Consider the following 17,825-nt stretch of genomic DNA (forward strand, 5'->3'; position numbering starts at 1 on the left):
AAATATTTATTATTGTAATTAATTGATTGAGACTGAAATTTAAAAATAAATTTTCTAACCTGTGTAACTTTACACAAAATAAACCACAATAAATGTATTACTTAATTAATAAAAGGAGTGTAAAAAATATTTTTTTAAAAAATTATAATAAAATAATTAATACAAATTAATTAAATAATATACTTATTATAGTTTATTATGTGAAAAGTTGGCACAGGTTAAAAACCCACTTAAAAAACTAGAAAAATAAGAAGATAAAAGTAATGAACAGAAACAGAAGGCTATATCTGTATGCGTTGGGAATTACAATTCTTCTACTTACCACGTAAATATTGAACCCCAAATCACGAATGTGGTTTGCGTGATAAATGCGAAAGTTGAAAACAGCGCATCTACCTAACCCATTTCAACCTTCGTCTCCCTCTGTAATAAATCGACTTTAATGGACCCTCGTTCTCACTCACTACCCCACTAATTGTCATTAATTACTTAATCAATTAATTACTTCGTTTCTCTTTCCAGACAAAGAACGATTGTGTAAATTGTTTATCTCGCATGGTTTCAGATGAAGGAGGAGTTTGGCTCAACGACGTATATTTATAGCAAATACGGCTTCGCACAATAGAGATTGAAATAACACAAACAATGGATCCCAGAGAGGTTCGAACTGAAGCAATTTCGGATGCTGATCAATCAACTCATGCATATCATCTGGCTTTGGATATTGGGGGTAAGTTTCCTATTTTTCACTTGTAGCTTGTGATTTTTTTTTTCACTTATGGTTTCCGGAATTTTCTTTTTACGTTTTTCATATAAATTTGATGTCTTTGGTTTGTTCAATTTTGTGGGGGTACTCGTTTTGGTGAAAATTCTCAATCTTGATTGAGAGTTCCTCTATTCTCATTTTGGGTAGCTGGTATTAGTGCTTGTAACATTTGTCTTGGTTTGGTATCTGTGTTTATGGTTGTTACTTGAACCCTCTTTTTGCGTTGGTTTCGTGTTTTCCTTTGCCAGTTCAGCTTAATGTCCAAATTCAATTGCATGAGTTAAGTTTCTGAAGCTTGAAATTAGGTTGGTTCTGAATTAGAACTTTCAACATTGGAAGTCGCTGAAATTCAGTTAGGGGTGAGAATATTTGTTCTTCTGACGGGGGTGTCACAAATACTCACATAAAATTCAAGTTACATGGGTGAATTAAAAAATAAAAAAAAAAGCTTCACTGCTTCAGGCTTAATTTATGATTCCAAATTGCCTAAAAACTCAAATGGAAAATCCTGTTGGATTATGGTGGTCTGGTGAATGTTTGAATGGAAATTACTAACATGAACAAAAATAAGTGTGACGAGATGAAGTTGTTGAATTGGATGAGTAGGGATATGAGAAAGGACAAGATTATGAATGAATTTAACTGGGAGGGGAAAATTGGAGTAGCAGCCATTTGATCTGAGAACATGACAGAAATATGCCTGTGTCATTTGAGAAGAAAACCAATTGAGGCTCTGCTGGACAACATGTATCGAATGAAAGATAGTTTGATCAAAAGGGTTAGAGAAGAGCTGTGAAAACATTAAGAGAAATCCGTTAAAGAATACCCTCTGCTAATTTTTATTCACTGAGAATTTGTAGGTTTTTGATAAAGCCCAGTGGTGATGATTAATCTATATGTAGCCAAAGGCTTGATTGTTGTGTATGTTCTATTGTAATTGCTTTGAAGTTTAATGTTTATTTTATTCATTTTCATAGTGTGTTCAACTTGCATGCCTGCTTCTCATTTTTCTGGACTATTATGATGTAAACACTGAAAATTTCAACTTGATTTGATATCTTTATCTCTCTCGCACACGCAAACCCTCATCTTTTTTTCATTACTATTAATTTATGGCAAATGCTAATCTTTCCTAAGGGAATTAGTTTTGGAAATAAAAATAAAACGTTTTTATTAATTAAGAAAGCATTTATTGTATTGAAAACACAGAAGGTCATTCAATGCTGGCATTCAATGACACACCCAAACCCTCATCTTGTTTTGTTACTATTATTTTTTTGCAAATGCTAATCTGTTCTAAAGGCATTGTTATGGAAATAAAAGTAAAAAGTTTATATTAAAAAAGAAAGCATTTATTATATTGAAAACACAGGAAGTCATTCAATGCTTGCATTTTTGGGTAATTTAAAGCATTTAATAAGATATATTTAATGTTTCTGAATTTATTAAGCATAATTATTATGCATTGAAAACTGTTTGCCTGCACTTTAATGAGTACGAGATTCTACGGTTTCTTGGTCGTTGGTATTTTGCTTGGGAGTTCTGCTCATCATTCCGATGTATGTGTGAATTTCTCAACTTGATTGATGTCATGTCATTGGCTATGGATTATCTTTTGATATTGTCATCATTTTTCTTGAGCTAACTTGCATATTGAAAATGTAAATGACACTGGTCTTGTTAACATCATTGCATTATTTAGAAAATTTGAAAGTATGATTATTACTTTGCTGTCCAACTATCATTAATTTTGTCAGACTTCTGCCCAATTTTGGTGAATTGTGAAGGGAAGTTCTGCTTCCACATCAACTATCTCTTGCCTAAAGTAATATTGTTCACTGTTGACAGGATCTCTTGCCAAGCTAGTTTACTTCACAAAAGATGATGATCATTTCATTGATGGTGAGGAGGGTATATCTCATAAAAAGGCTATCGAGAAATCCAATGGAAATAACCAATATCATGTTCTTAATGGGAGGCTCAATTTTAAGAAGTTTGAAACGAGCAAGATAAATGATTGTTTAGAATTCATCAAGACCATGAAACTTCATTTTGGAGGTGTGTACATAATTGTGTTCCTTTGTTTTTGCAACTCTTAATGCTTATAGTGTTTTTTTCAGTTTAACTGAATTTTCTGAGGCATGTAATTTTCTTCATGGTTAGCACAACATTTATTTCTTTATGAGACTGGATCAAGTTGCATTCTGAGCTGAACTTAACCAACCATTTTGCCTCTTTTAATCACTGTTGTATTGAATTGATCCCATATTGTATAGATTCCCAATCTGGCTGAACATAATTTCTTATCCCTGTTTTTGCTAAATTCTTTTATTCCTTCCTGATTTTTAAATTTTGCTGTACTTGCTCTGTATATGATTGGTCATGGAAGTCTCTAGTGTTTGTTAGTGACACTTGGTTATAAATAAGCTTAACTTGCAAATTTGTAGCCTTTGACCTTGAATTAAGCTTGATTTTAGTTTGCTAATTAGGTGATGAATTAACTTCATAGAATCCAAAGCGAAAGTAGCAGAATTTCAAACTGATGGATATCCTTAAGAACGTATATGCTTAAATAATTCTTACAAGACTTGTCATCATATATTTCATGATATCCATTCCATTTCTGAGGTCGTTCTGAAATTTTTGTTTCTAATAATGAATTCAGGCAATCAGTTGCACGAAAATCCTGGAAGTCTTCCGATAGCTGTTAAGGTAATCAAACTAAAAAGTTTGAGCTTGTCCTATTATGGAGAATTTGTTCTTATTGGTGTATTTGATTTTACAGACAAGTATTTTGAGAAAAATTTCTATAGATTCTATCTAAGCTAGTAACCAATTCAAGTTTTCCCCTGCTGTTATTTGAAGCAGTTTCTATTCCATACCTTCTGTTTTGCCACAGTTGATGGATATATAATTAATTCCTAGAAGCTGATTTAAAATTGAAAGATATTAATAGTTCCTGAAGGTAAACACATGCACAGGCACATGAACCTTACGGATATATTTCAAATGAAAAAGTATTTCACTTGATACAAGATAATATTTACTTAAAGGCACTTTATGTACTTCTTAAGAATGAAAAACTATTGGTGAGAAGGCCACAGGTGGTGGTGCATACAAATATGCAGACCTCTTCAAGGAAACACTAGGAGTCATTCTTGACAAGGAAGATGAAATGGATTGTCTTGTGGCCGGAGCAAATTTTCTTCTGGAGGTAGGATCCTAAAGCAGATACTAATTCTGCCATATTGTTGTTTCAAAGCAAACATTCTGTTATTTTTAAATCTCAAATAAAAATTATTGTGAGATTCAGATGCATTTTTCCTCCATGCATTCAATAAATAGTTTCTGATGTGCTAAAAGATTAGCATACGCATATGTGAAATTTTATAGTTCATACATTATGGTTAGGGACTTGGGGTGTTGTAAGTTTTAGCCATGATCTAATTTAGGCATGTGGTCAAAAGATGCTTTTTTTTATGTACATTAAGGTTTGCTAAATGATTTTTTGTCTTAAAAAGTTTCATTTCTTCTCTGTCACTTTTGGAACAATTGTGTTGGAAGATATTTTGTTTGAGAATTAATGAAAGTGGGCATGTAATGATCATTCAATTAATGCGTTCATGTGTTCAATCTGAAGGTATATGTTTGAGTCAGAAGACTTGCTTTTCATAAAGCAGCTCTAATGTTTACTCAATCTATTGAAAGCATATGCGTATTTTGATATTCAATGACTGTCTTAAATTGTAGTTTTTCCTTTTCATAAAATTACAAATATTTATCTTCAAGAAGTATGTGATCTGTATTATCAACGCTTATAGTTTGACTGACCTCATAACTCTGTAATTTCACAGCACTTAATGTTAAGTGTTTTATATTTAGCACTTATTGTCATTGGCTAAATGTGAAGCTAATTAGGCATATGGCTGTAGTTTGAAAAATGCTTTGTTTTGATTGTCATTTGGGTAGAATGTAGCACATCAAATCTAAGTAAATCACCTTTAGATTTTCAGCTATTCTGTCAGCTGTCTTTGTAAAGTGAGCTACACTGTCACTCATACATTTATTGAGATTTTGATTTTTTTTATTGGCTATGAGCTTACTGTCCATAGTGCTAATTGGATTGTTTTGTAAAATTTGGAGCCATTTGTACAAACAACAGGGATTATTTGTTATTGACACATAGAATCAGCCTTTGTTGTGTTTTAAAACTTTTTATTGTGGTGAAAAAAAAGTGTGGGTAAAATAACCGTTTGCTTTGAATGTCTATTCCCCTCCAAAATATTAAGCCAAAATTTTCAGTTGAGGACTGTTGTGTCATTTAAACTCATCTCGGCATCCTGCTTCCATTTAGTTTAATATTTATCAAAATTATATTTTAATATATAATTTTTTATCTAAAGTTAAATTTATCCTCTTCTTCTTGTTACTGCTGACATATGGGAAGCCTTAATTTGTTTAAAGTTTAGGCATGTGGCATTCCGCATTTCAATATACCTTTCACTATCATGTAAGAAAATACTACAAGAACTCCATTCTGTTGTTGTTTTGGTTTGTGGAGGGGCTTTTCTTATAAACTGTTCTTTCAGTTTGCTGTAAACTAGTTGTTGAGTCTTCATTTTCATGCACCTTGAGAATTTCTAAACAGAGGATTTCATCTATATCTTGATCTTCTTTCAATAGGTGGTCCACCAGGAAGCATTTACTTATATGGGGGATCAAAAGCAATTTGTGCAGATTGACCAGAATGATCTGTATCCCTATCTTCTTGTTAATATTGGGTCTGGCGTTGGCATGATCAAGGTAGTTATCATAAAAGTTGCTTTACTTGCAATATTTTTCCAATTTCACAATATCTAATCTTTGTTCAGCACCTCAAATAATCTTATATACTTTTATATAGGTGGAAGGAGAGGGAAAGTTTGAGCGAGTTAGTGGAACAAGTATAGGTGGAGGAACTTTCTGGGGTTTAGGAAAGCTTTTAACCAATTGCAAGAGGTTGGTTCTTTCTTTTTGGCAAATTCACTATTAATATCTATACAAACACATAGGATTACCATTAATGTACCTTCTGAATCAGTTTTGATGAGTTGCTGGAATTAAGTTATCGGGGAAACAACAGGGCAGTAGATATGCTTGTTGGAGATATTTATGGCGGAATGGACTATACAAAGGTATGACTGGTGAAGGTTTATGTCCATTTTCCTGTGAAAAATGATTCAATAATCATTCTTCTGTTATCATTCTGTGAAGTGATATTGTAAAAGTGGAGAATAATAGTATTATCTACCGGTTATTTGCTGGAATATACTTTTCTTTGATTGATAACAGATAGGTCTTTCATCCACTACAATAGCCTCTAGTTTTGGAAAGGCAATTTCTGATAATAAGGAGCGTGAAGATTACAAACCTGAAGATATTGCTCGATCACTGCTAAGAATGATCTCAAATAATATTGGGCAGGTCAGTTATGCACTGTCGGATTTTAGTTTGAAAAACATAATTTACTTTGATATACACGGAGAGCATGGTTAGATATTAGAATTAGGAGTCTTATTATATTAGGGAGTTTTATTGGACAGGCTTGTGTACTTGATCTGTATTAGTAATATACGTATGTGTCAGTTCTTGTATTATATTTTATAACAATTCAGGAATAATCCGTGTTCAAGTTGGTAGAAGAGCAGTTTATAGCCTGTCTCTTCCGACAATTAGCTACTATAATATCGGCATAATGCTAATTCTCAAAGCAACTGTGGATACAGTGGAATTTTCATTTATAAGTGTTGTTCATGGATGTCACATTGATAAAGTTTTCACCACCTCAACGGATCATAACCCATGCACTTCTGTGTGCTTTAATGCCTTTGTTTTGACGGCTCCCATCTCTAAACATAAGGTCATGTAGTATTTATCTCACGTTAATTAGTAAAACTGATTTGGCATAATTTGTTTCTTTTGTTGTTTGCTTTCAGATCTCTTACTTAAATGCCCTTCGCTTTGGGCTAAAGAGGATTTTTTTTGCTGGATTTTTTATTCGGAGGCACCCATTCACAATGGACACATTATCTGTTGCTGTTAATTTCTGGTGAGAGGGACATGGACCTGTTGTTACTTATCACAAAACTAATGAAATTGCTGCCATCTTAGTCTAAAATCCATCTCTTAAAATAATTGTATAAGTTTTGAGTGCTGCTGCCCCAAAGAAATACCATTCACAAACATTGTATTCAGAATGATCAAATGGAAGATCATTTCCAGCATTTCACCTAGGAACATAAGCATGTCAACAGAAGCAAGTATTTATCGGTGTTGGTTCAATTTTCTGCACATTCAGTGTGGGTTTGCATTTGCATGATGCTATAATTATGATAGGATTTCTTAGCTTGCTTCTAACATAACTATTAGAAAAACGGACGTATTTAATCCGTTTATTTTTTCAGGTCTAAAGGTGAGGCTAAGGCAATGTTTTTGAAGCATGAAGGGTTTCTTGGAGCTGTTGGTGCCTTCATGAGTTCGGATAAACATGGCCTAAAGGAATTATTGGTCAATCAAATGGTTCAAAGAAGTCCCGGCAAGTTATCCTTTGCTGAGGATAAAATACATGATACCCCAGATGGGGAGTTCAATGGAGATGAAAGTATAGAGTGCAGTGTCTATGCAGCGTAGATGAAGAAATTCTTCGTTGCATTCATGACTTGTAGTTGTAACTGTTATAATTTGGTTCTGTAAAATCGTCTAAAATATTAATTATAACAGATGATTGACCTAGAATTAAAGGAAAAGAGAAAATTAGAATGACAACTCAAGTAAGTTGCCGTTGTTTCGCACTTTCAGCAGATGCATTGTGTTGTATAACAGCAAATGATTTGTAGGAATACCTCAGCTGTAGCCTTGTTACTCATTTAGTGATAACCCTTTTTGTGTTTCTTGGATTTTTTTTTTTTTTTTTATTATTGTTATTTTGGATAATGTTATGATATCCTTAAATGAGGATATGATTCTTAGCATTCACTAATCCAGAGTATTTACAGTTAAAAGTATTTTTTCTTTTCTACTTTCTGGAATCTTATAGTCATGACTAGTCAATCATCCCATGACAACGGCCTCATATTTCAAATATACTGGACCATCTAACATCAAGAAGATTAATCCCCACCCCCTAAATAAAAAAGAAAAAGAAAAGAAAAGAACTGTAATGTCCTGTCCTGTTACGCTATTGGGTAAGTCAACGAAGGTTAACAAAAAGATCATCCAGTTGGAATCCAATGCAATGAGCTGAAATTGGTGACTCTTCTAACATTATGTAATAAAATGCATACATCAGAATCCTTTATAAAGTAAACTGAATTACTATGTAGCAATCTAGACAGATTGCTTAAAAATATAAAAATAAAACATAAGAAAATCCCTTAGCCAGTGAGTAATCTTTTTTGACTCAGCTTGGCATTTTTTCTACGTAAAAGCCATCTTTCTTTAATGTCACGTGTGTTAGCAAACAGGTCCACATTTCTACCAGGTTTTCCCTGAAGCTCCTCTCCCTTAGACATTTCAACCTCGTATCCTCCTCTTATTCTAGCAGTTTCTGCAAGCAGATCAGTGATAAGCATCTCAGTTGTTCGGGTGGTAATTCCCCTCAAATACCATGATATGGGAGGGGGCGGCACAATGGCTGGTTGAAGTATTTGTTGCAGGCTAACTTTAGATCCAATTCTTCCTTTGCCTCTTGTACATGCATTGTAATCCTCTTTTGTCATGGGTTTAAAAGGAAGGCACATTGCTTCATCAACAAATAAAGGCTCTACCTTCCAGCAGCCCTCAAATTTTTTCATGAATCCAGTCTTGGTTTGCTTGAACTTCATCTGACAAAATTATATAGCAGTATGTAAGACATACATCAACATTTGTTGGATGAAAAGCAGGAGCTTGTCAGTGTTCATTCACACTCTCTTAAGTCATTGTCTAGCAACCTTTTGTCCATAAAATTTGAGGCACATTTTCTTCAATTTTAGATAGTCGAACAAAATTCTAGTAACATTATGCTATTAGGATGGTACATTTTCAGAAACAGTGTGTCTGCTACCAAAAGTCAAATTTCAAGTGAATCAACCAAACACCAAAGCAAAATAAATAAATACCTAACTAAATAAATAAAAATTCCACTTAAATAAGGGAGACTTGGAGTAAAGATAATATTTAACAATGGTGAGCATGAAACACAAATACCTCTGATTTAAAGTGTCCCGATGTTAGACACGTTTTTTATATTGATACTTCCTCAATTCATTAAATGTATAATTTAAAAATTATATTTTGTCTTGTCGAACACTTTAGCGACACCACCATACAGCTTGAACACTTAAGTTGATACCTTCGTATGGATTAACACCCACCAATATTCAAGAATGAAGAAACCCAGTACTTGTAAAACGATGTCTCAATATTCTTGAGACTCACTATTATAGGAAAAGGAAAATATATAAGAATATCCAAATATTGATTATGAATTTTAATCTTTTCTTATGGTACTCATATCTCATTTGAGTATCTCTCTTTCTCTCTCTATAAACTGATAGATAGACAGACAGACAAATAGATAAGAAAGATTGATTCGTGGTGTTCCGGTATGTGTTGAAGTCTGTTTCATAGATGGCAAGTTTCGGTGTACTCATAATTATGCATAACAAACATGGAATCCACCAATTATCTATAAGAGGAATAGAGACTTACAGAGTGGTCATTTCTATTTTGATCTACCATAACATTAATTGAAATAGTCCCGGACCACCAAAGAAATTTCCAAATGGCTGCTTGCTCAAGATCAACCACTTGCCTATGACCCTCATCAACCAAAACGTTTCTGGATAGTACTTCCTGACCAAGAAAGACATCACCAAGTTGATATGCAGGCCTTTGGGAGGCTGCTAAAACAATGCAGCTGACAAATTATACAAGCTAGAAGTTCAATATATATATATATACTCAAGAAGAAACACAATGTTCAATCAATGTTTTTAAAGTATTTTTTTGAGGAAGGTTGTAACCAAACACACTTTAAGCATAATTATGAATGAATTTAAGTCACCTACTTTGATATTTTTGAAAACTCTCCTATTGTCAGGATCTGTCACTATATTATATACTGCATCAGGAGGCAGCCCAACATCAACTTCTACATTGAGGTTGCAAAGAGAGCCTTTGGGAACAGTCACCTGCCAAAAAGAACATTATATTACATAAATATACTGCAACAGACATAGCTATTTCCTTAATAATTTCAAATATTTAGATTCATTAAGTGTGACAAACTGGATTTTTACATCCTCTAGGACCCATCTGGCCTAAAAGTGCTACCCATTCCTTGTTTGGTCAAGCAGTTTTTCTGCCACTCATTAAGTATACTCTAGATTTCATCTGCATACAAAACATTCATCTTGAAGGCATATAAAAGTTAACTATATAGTATTCTAAAATCTTAATAGAATTGAATAAACCTCAATTTACAAAAACTTTAGAGGTATCTTAGTAAGTTTTAGATCCAGAAGTTAGAAACAGTCTCCAAGGCAAGCTAGTCTACCTACAATCTGAAGCAACTAAACCAACCTTTTCCAAAGAAAACCGAACGTTCCCATTTAACTGCTCCTCACCTTTATTACCGGCGGCTTGTCAACCCAAGAAGGATTTTCTCTCCATGCTTGCACTTGCTCGTTCAGTTCATCTTCAGAGGCATTAAAAGAGATTTTCCCGTTTCTCTGTACCGATCTGACCAAATTCATTCCATCCTGTTTTGCCAATCTACTAAGCCGTGACTGTAGTCAGAAAACAATTATGTTGTTAAGTTCAAAACAGGTTCCTAGTAAATTTTAAGCCACAAGATAGCTGATTAACCTTAACAACACTTTGGAGCTGCCCAAAAAATTTAGATATTGGAGGATCTAGTCTCCTTGGGAACCCATCTTTCTCATTCTTCCTGACATTTAAGCCGAACTTTGTCACCTCTAACTCATCCATCATAAGAACCTGGAATTCTTCTAAAACGGTTAGGCTAATTCATATTATAAATACAATACTATTTTCCCGAGTCCATTTGAAGTCAATTCTGAAACACAATGTTCTACCATAAAGTTCCCAAATTGATTGAGGTAATACTAATGACCTTCACAGAATCTAGCTTTCAATCAGCAATAAGTTGGCTCAGGAATTTTCAATATAAGAAAGACAGGACAAATGTTCAAGTAATAAAAGGAATCATAAATCAAATGTTATCAAAAGTATTAAAATTGATGAAGACAAATTGCCACAAGCAAACTAAGCACAAAATGCACCACGCATCAAATTCTACAGGAAATCAAAACATTGAACTCAACCCAAATTTAGAACAAGCATGACTCATCAGAAAAAACAAGGAAAAAGCAAAGTAATAGGGAGCAGAAGGGAATTCCAATAGCTCCAAAAACTGAATATTGAATGAATAAAGCTGATTTTGCAGAAGAGATTCAAAGTGAACTTACAGGGTAAAATATCTACAATCACCCCGCGGTATATTCCTATAAGCCAAACCCAGATCTTAGCATGAAACGGTGGAAATGGAAAAGATGATTTATTCAATTACATATCATTGTTTTTTATTATATATTTTTGAAAAGTATGAACGATGGAGAAAGAGGATAAGAAGAGGAACACGTGCAACTATTGTTCAAGTTCATTAGTTAGCCCGTCAAACAGGAGTTCAAACATTGACTTTTGGACGGTGGGTTTACATTCGACCCGCACTTTATTTCTTAATACATTTTTAAAACGTTTTTGGTATTCAATAATTTTAAATTTAATTAAAATATATTGACAGTTTGACTACGAATTAATATAATTATTAGTTTAAAAAGTATATTATATATTCTAATTAATACATAGTATATTTTTTTATTTAACAATGCTTTAAAATTAAGTTCATAAATTTTTAAAAGTTATTAAAAAATAAGTGTTATTCTTTTTTAATGGAGCATTAATTGAATTTTTTTATTTTTAATCTGTTATTTATTTTTATTTTTGAAATATATTTTCATTAAAAAAATTTCTTTATCGAGCAATATCCCTTTTATCTGCTGATTTTTTTCACACTCTTTTATAACAAGGATTTTTAATTTGATATTTTAATTATCAAAATTTTTTTATCCTTTTAAAGTAACAAACTCAATAAAAATTTATAATTTTAGAAGTTCTAAATACCAAAAGCTTGAAAAAACTAACATAAGATTCGTGAAAAGAACATTTGATAATCGATTTTTTTAAAAGGAAATTCATTTTAAAAAAATTACAGAACTTTTAATGATGAAGCATTTAATTAAGGCTAATAGTATATCAAGTGGTATATTTTATTTATATTAATTTTAAAAAATAATCAATTATTGAATGCTTTTTAAATAATTCACAAAAAACAAATAATAATTTAAAAAAACTAAACTATACTTAAGTTATAAAATGATCAGGATCTTTCTAACTCCAACAGAAAAATGAAGTAGATAATTTCATCATTAAAATTTATTAAAATATTTATATAATAAAGTTTTATATTAAAATAATTTAATTGTAATGGGTGAGATTTCATGGGATGAAAATATCACTCCTTTTAAAATATGTTGGTTTTGTAACTCTTGTCATCCACGAACTCAAAAGTAAATGAAAGGTTTGGTGTCGATACGATGCTGTGTTGATGCGTTGGAGGCTTTTATTCCTCACAATTCAGAGTAACCTTAGCGGGCTACACGGTTCTGTGCACAGGCCGGCCTGGCAAGCTGAATAAATTTATTTTTGCTGTTTTTCTTTATTATTATTATTTTTCTTAACAGACCATTTTTTTATTATTTTTATAACAACATATCATTTTTTTTTGTTATTTTTAGTGTTTATAATAGGTTATTTTAAGCTGTTAATAACAATTTAATAGGCCACTTATTTTTTTTTTGTTATTTTTGTAACAATCATTTTTTTATTTTATACATATAATAAGTTTAATATATATATATATATATATAAATGGTCAGAAGGATTTGGTCAGAAGGGAGAGCTACCTGAGCCCACAGATTAAACTAGTTAAAGTCTTATTTAGTATTGAGTTTATTTAAATCAAACTAATATGCTTCGAAGTAATTTTGAGCCTTATTTTTTAAAATCAAAACTTGTTTATTTAACAAATTTTTTGGACCAAGCCCTTCTGACCAACCTGTTTTGTCAGCTCTAATATGTTTACTAACTACTAAAATTTTGTTTGAAAATTTGGAGAGTAAGAAAAAATGTTTAAAAGGCGAAGAAGCAAGAGAAAAGAAAAAATAGTTTATACAAGACTCTCCAAAATTAAAAAAACTTAAAAATATAAAAAATTATAAAAGTTTTGGAACCTTTATAAATTTTCTCTCTCTCATCTTAAATCTTTCAAAAAAATATAATAATTACATAAGCTTTATTTGTCTTTTTTTCCTTCCAAAAACTAATTCTCAAAAAAAGTTTAAATGATGCAAACAATAATGGCTTACAATTAACACATAGAGACATATAATCTTGATGATATTTTTCTTCTTGATTATGTCAATACACTTCTTTCTCTAGTACTTAACGAACATAAAAATTTATACTTTGTCAATAGGTTGATTAATTCTCATAATAAGCTTCACGATATCAAAGCATGTAACATGTAAGACATGTGCAAACTGTGCAAGGTCTAAAATAAAAATAAATCATTAGTGAAGGTCTAAGTTTCTTGGTAGTTATGTTATAGCCTACAAGTTAACTAGGAGTTGTTTGTTTAAAAATTAGAACATTAATTTTTTTTTTAATGAACATGTTTGAGAATTTGGTGAGTCAAAGACATTTATAGTTTTATGAATATAATTTTCTTTTGGTTATTTCTAAGAAGGAAGATCTTTAATGGTCTCAAATGGAGTAACATAATAAAAAAAAAATAGAATTATGTCCACGTGATATTCACTAACATAACATATATTGTTTTATATCTACATTCCTAAGTTCACAAAGTTAAAATTTGTAAATTTTCAAAATAGCCAAACCCAAAATATAATTATAAAAAAATAATTCAAAAAAATAATGTGACTAACTTGAATCAACCCTATTTCGAACTAAATCGTTGTTCACTTAAATTGCAGGGACAACTCCCATTATTCACTTCGAAGAGTACTGAAAGAGAATACAGTAGCAGGAAACATTGAGAAAGATGAATGACAAAAAAGAAATTTATTTAGATAATGAGAATGAATAATGGTGAAAATGGTGGTAGTAAGTACATAGAACTGAGAAAGATTTGATGGATGCATGTAGACGAGGAAGAAAATTTTTTGTTGGGAATTTAATATTACAAATCAATTAACAAAATATTGATCTACAGATCAACTTGAAAAGTGATTATATGTATAATCACTTTTTAAGGATGTTGTCCACTTTATCATAAAGTGATTTCATGTGTTAACCACTCTTTAAAACAAAGATTATAGAAATTAGTTATATCTTAACTGTCTTACAAGTGAGTTTCAAAGAAGAGTTTTCTATTAAACGCTTCTCAAAAAGTATAATCTAGTATAGTGTATTTAACATTTTACTCTTAATATTTCTTAAACTATTTAATTGATCCTTATACCTAATAAGTATTTTTTTAACAAATATTCTTATCCATTACTAATATAATATTATAATGCATGCAACATTTAATTTTTATAATTTATTAAGAGTTTATTTCAAAATCAATAAATCCATGAAACTTAATGATTTGAGTTATAAAAAGAAGTGACAAATTAAATTTACATAACCTATAATAATCTATGGTATGCTGATAATTAGAACATTATCAATTAATGCTTTCTTAATTTACAATAAAACTTTTTATATCATCATTTAGTTATAAATTATTGTATTAATAATAATAATAATTTATTTATGAAATAATTAATATAAAAATTACATTTACAATATATTCTAAATTAGTTGAGAGTGTAGAATTTTTTACACTAACAGTAAATTAAAATTAAACTTTTAATATATTTGATACAAATATATAATAACCTTATAAGCATTTAATATATGAGACCATTTGTAACATCTTGTTTTGTATTTTTTTTTTCAAATCCAATATCTTTAACATAACTTCTATGTATAATACCAAATGATAATTAAATATATAATAATAAAAATCAGTAAAAAAATCAATGAAACTCTTGATTAAAATATGTATAATATTATTAATTATGTACAAATATAATAATAACATTTTGGTAACATCAATTACAATTTTTTTTTATCTCATTTACTTATTATTTTATTCTTCAAGAAAATATTACTAAATCACTTTTAAATATTTAAAAATCATACGAATATACAGGTTTACAATATTCGTGTTAAGTTAGTAAAAAGAATATTAATAGTCTACATTATTTTTCATTAAACTCTAGAAAAATCATGTTAAATATTTACTGTTGTTTGAATAATTTTATTATAAGTTAATAATAATTTAATTTAGTATATTTATTTGTGACATCTTCTTTATGTTTTTTCTTTAAATTTAGTACATTTAATTTGATATTTTCTAAATAATAATGGACATTATGCTAAAAAATTAATGAAATTCTTAACTAGATAAGAACCCATTGTTTTGTGCAGGAATAGTAATAATAAATTTATAATGATATTAATTATGATTTTTCTGTTTCAAATCAATCTCATTTGTTTATTATTTAATGCTTCAATAATATTTTATTAAATAAGTTTTTGCATGTTTAAAAATTATATGAATAAAACAATCAATGTTAAATAAAAATTTAGTAGTTTATTTGTTTAAAATACATTAGGTAATTTAGACTAATAACCTTCTTAATTATATACTCTTTAATTTATTACTAACCAATCAATATAAGACTTTATTATCTTAACAATCTAAGTTAAGTTCATCTAACATACTTGAATTTTAACTATTTTTTTAGTTGAGTACTTCAAGTTTGTACTTTTACTTTTGAGTTTTTTTTTTTCGGTTGTTTGAGCTTGTGCTCTTTTTTCATTAATTTTTTAATGTTAAGATTTTTTTTTGGGTTGACCCACCTTCTCTTAAAAAAGAAACAAAAATTTGAACTTTTTTTAGGTGAGCTCTAATATGTAATAGGATTTATTCAATTTAAGATTCGGGAAAGAGTGAATTTTTAAGCTTAAATGATTTATTTGTCCAAATATTTTATGTAATTTAAGCACATAATACTTTTTTACTTACCTTTTAATTAGTTGTTAATTTATTTTAAAATTTTTTATATCACAAGTCTAGGTGTTTTTGGGCTTGACTGTTTTGGACCTTGACTTTGATACGGTTTTAGGAATTTTAAATGTGGATCACATCTAAGATTAAGAAAGAGTGTGTTTTAAGATTAAGAGAGTTATTGTTTTTTTTTTAAATAGTTTTATGATTTAAAAAAATTCAATATAAATTTATATTATGTTTTATTTTTTAAAACAGCAATCAAACAACATACTATAAGTTTTTTGTTTTTTACACTGCCTTAAGTAATTTATACTCATGTCTTTCTTGCTTATATGTCTTTAATTTGTTGTGAACTCATTAATGTAGAACTTTATTATCTTAAAACTTCTCTCAAGTTCAGCTAGCTTTCAACCTGATTGTGACATTTTATTTTATTCTTTTAACTAGGGCTTATACCATAATATTGGATCTTTACCTCAACTCTTGTTTTCTTTTTTTGTATTGTCTATGCTTGTGCTTCTTCTTTTTTTTTTTTTTATTTTAATTCAACAGGTCGAATTAATTTATATATTTTTTAGCTTGGCCTTCTTTTTCCTTTTTATATTAGTTTTAGGCCTTTAATTATTTTTTTTGAATTGAGTACTAGTATCATATTTAAATTTAAATGTAAACCTAATCCAAGCTTATGGAAGAATGAACTTTAAGCTTGACCAATTTATTTATCTAAAATGCCTTAAGCAATTTAGACTCTTGACTTTCTTACTTGTATATTTTTTAATTTGTTGTTATCCTACTAAAGTGAAATTTTATTATGATTATATGATTTTATAATTTGTCAGAAGATTTTCATATAGTTAAAAGAATTAAATTAATTTTTTTAAAAATAAAATTGACTAGTTTAAACCAGCTTTCATCGTCAAATTTTTTGAACATTTTTCATGAACTTTTAAACTTGTTTAATTTGACTCTCCAAATGGTCTTTCAACGTTGATGTTTAAACTTGAAAATGAACACTAATAAAGACAAACTTGGCAAAATAGAAAAAAGTTGGAATTGATTATTTTAGAGATCTTTCACAAGTACTTCTCACTGTTGTGAAGCTACTACCATACTGAGCTACATATGTAACCCCTTGACAAAAGTTTCGGAGAAAAAGAAAATACCCTTTAAAAGGAATACAAAAGATTAGAATGGTGGAATATACCTTATAAGCAGAGTCGAAGTAGGAATTTTAATGGCTTTAGCACTGTTTGAGGAAGGACTAAATTATAGAAATGAAATGATTTGCTATTGAAATGCAAGATGGAAGATAGGGTAACAGAAGGCCCCCATAACTAATGCAAGAAGATCCATCAATGGGAGCATTTGTCATTAAGCAAAGTCATTTGTTGAGTTGTAAAAAATAAAATAAAATTCAACCGGCGAGTTCTAACTCTAGTCCACGTGAGACAGAACTAAAAAGTCTGACAAATCAAAATTTATATAGACTAAAACAGTCACAAAGTTAGGGTTTTATAGGTTCAACAAATTTATTTATTCTTACAAAATTTAAATACGAGAAAATTTGATATGATTGTGATAATTATTAGAGTATAAAAATATTTATTTCATATAATATTTTTTATTATAAACCTGTAGTAAACCAATAAAATTACTTAAAAAAATAAGGAAGGATAAAATTTGTAAATATTAAATATTTATAATAATTGTTGTCATTAAATAATATTAATGAAAATATAATTATTTATTATTAAATTACTTTACATATATATTTTTTAATTTTTATATGTATTATTGATAATTATTAAATAA

The 17,825-nt window shown here is 29.6% G+C and overlaps 2 protein-coding genes across 5 annotated transcripts; one reads left to right on the forward strand and one right to left on the reverse strand.

Moving 5' to 3' along the window:
- The first annotated feature begins 316 nt into the window (after positions 1-316).
- LOC113857367 (pantothenate kinase 1) lies at positions 317-8,102 on the forward strand. Of its 3 annotated transcripts, XM_027489158.1 has the most exons (11): positions 516-730; positions 2,615-2,824; positions 3,432-3,478; positions 3,864-3,980; positions 5,450-5,569; positions 5,670-5,764; positions 5,847-5,940; positions 6,098-6,229; positions 6,742-6,854; positions 7,210-7,478; positions 7,526-7,543. In XM_027489158.1, the coding sequence occupies exons 1-10, from the start codon at positions 646-648 to the stop codon at positions 7,433-7,435; spliced, it is 1,239 nt and encodes a 412-aa protein (XP_027344959.1). In that variant the 5' UTR covers positions 516-645; the 3' UTR covers positions 7,436-7,478; positions 7,526-7,543. The 3 variants fall into 3 exon arrangements, with proteins under 3 accessions (XP_027344958.1, XP_027344959.1, XP_027344960.1); XM_027489157.1 differs by having other exon boundaries at positions 317-730; positions 7,210-8,102; XM_027489159.1 differs by having other exon boundaries at positions 2,615-2,668; positions 7,210-7,693.
- Positions 8,044-11,410, reverse strand: LOC113857368. 2 transcript variants are annotated; one of them, XM_027489161.1, is made up of 6 exons: positions 11,278-11,410; positions 10,655-10,794; positions 10,414-10,575; positions 9,856-9,978; positions 9,497-9,640; positions 8,044-8,628 (listed from the first exon to the last, which is right to left on the reverse strand). In XM_027489161.1, exons 2-6 carry the CDS (start codon positions 10,778-10,780, stop codon positions 8,179-8,181), a joined length of 1,005 nt encoding a protein of 334 aa, XP_027344962.1. In that variant the 5' UTR covers positions 10,781-10,794; positions 11,278-11,410; the 3' UTR covers positions 8,044-8,178. The 2 variants fall into 2 exon arrangements, with proteins under 2 accessions (XP_027344962.1, XP_027344961.1); XM_027489160.1 differs by having other exon boundaries at positions 8,170-8,628; positions 10,655-10,786; positions 11,278-11,382.
- Between the last annotated feature and the right edge of the window lie 6,415 nt (positions 11,411-17,825).

The sequence above is a fragment of the Abrus precatorius genome, unplaced genomic scaffold (assembly GCF_003935025.1).
Source record: "Abrus precatorius isolate BTA unplaced genomic scaffold, Abrus_2018 Scaffold2, whole genome shotgun sequence".
Classification (NCBI taxonomy): Eukaryota; Viridiplantae; Streptophyta; class Magnoliopsida; order Fabales; family Fabaceae; genus Abrus; species Abrus precatorius.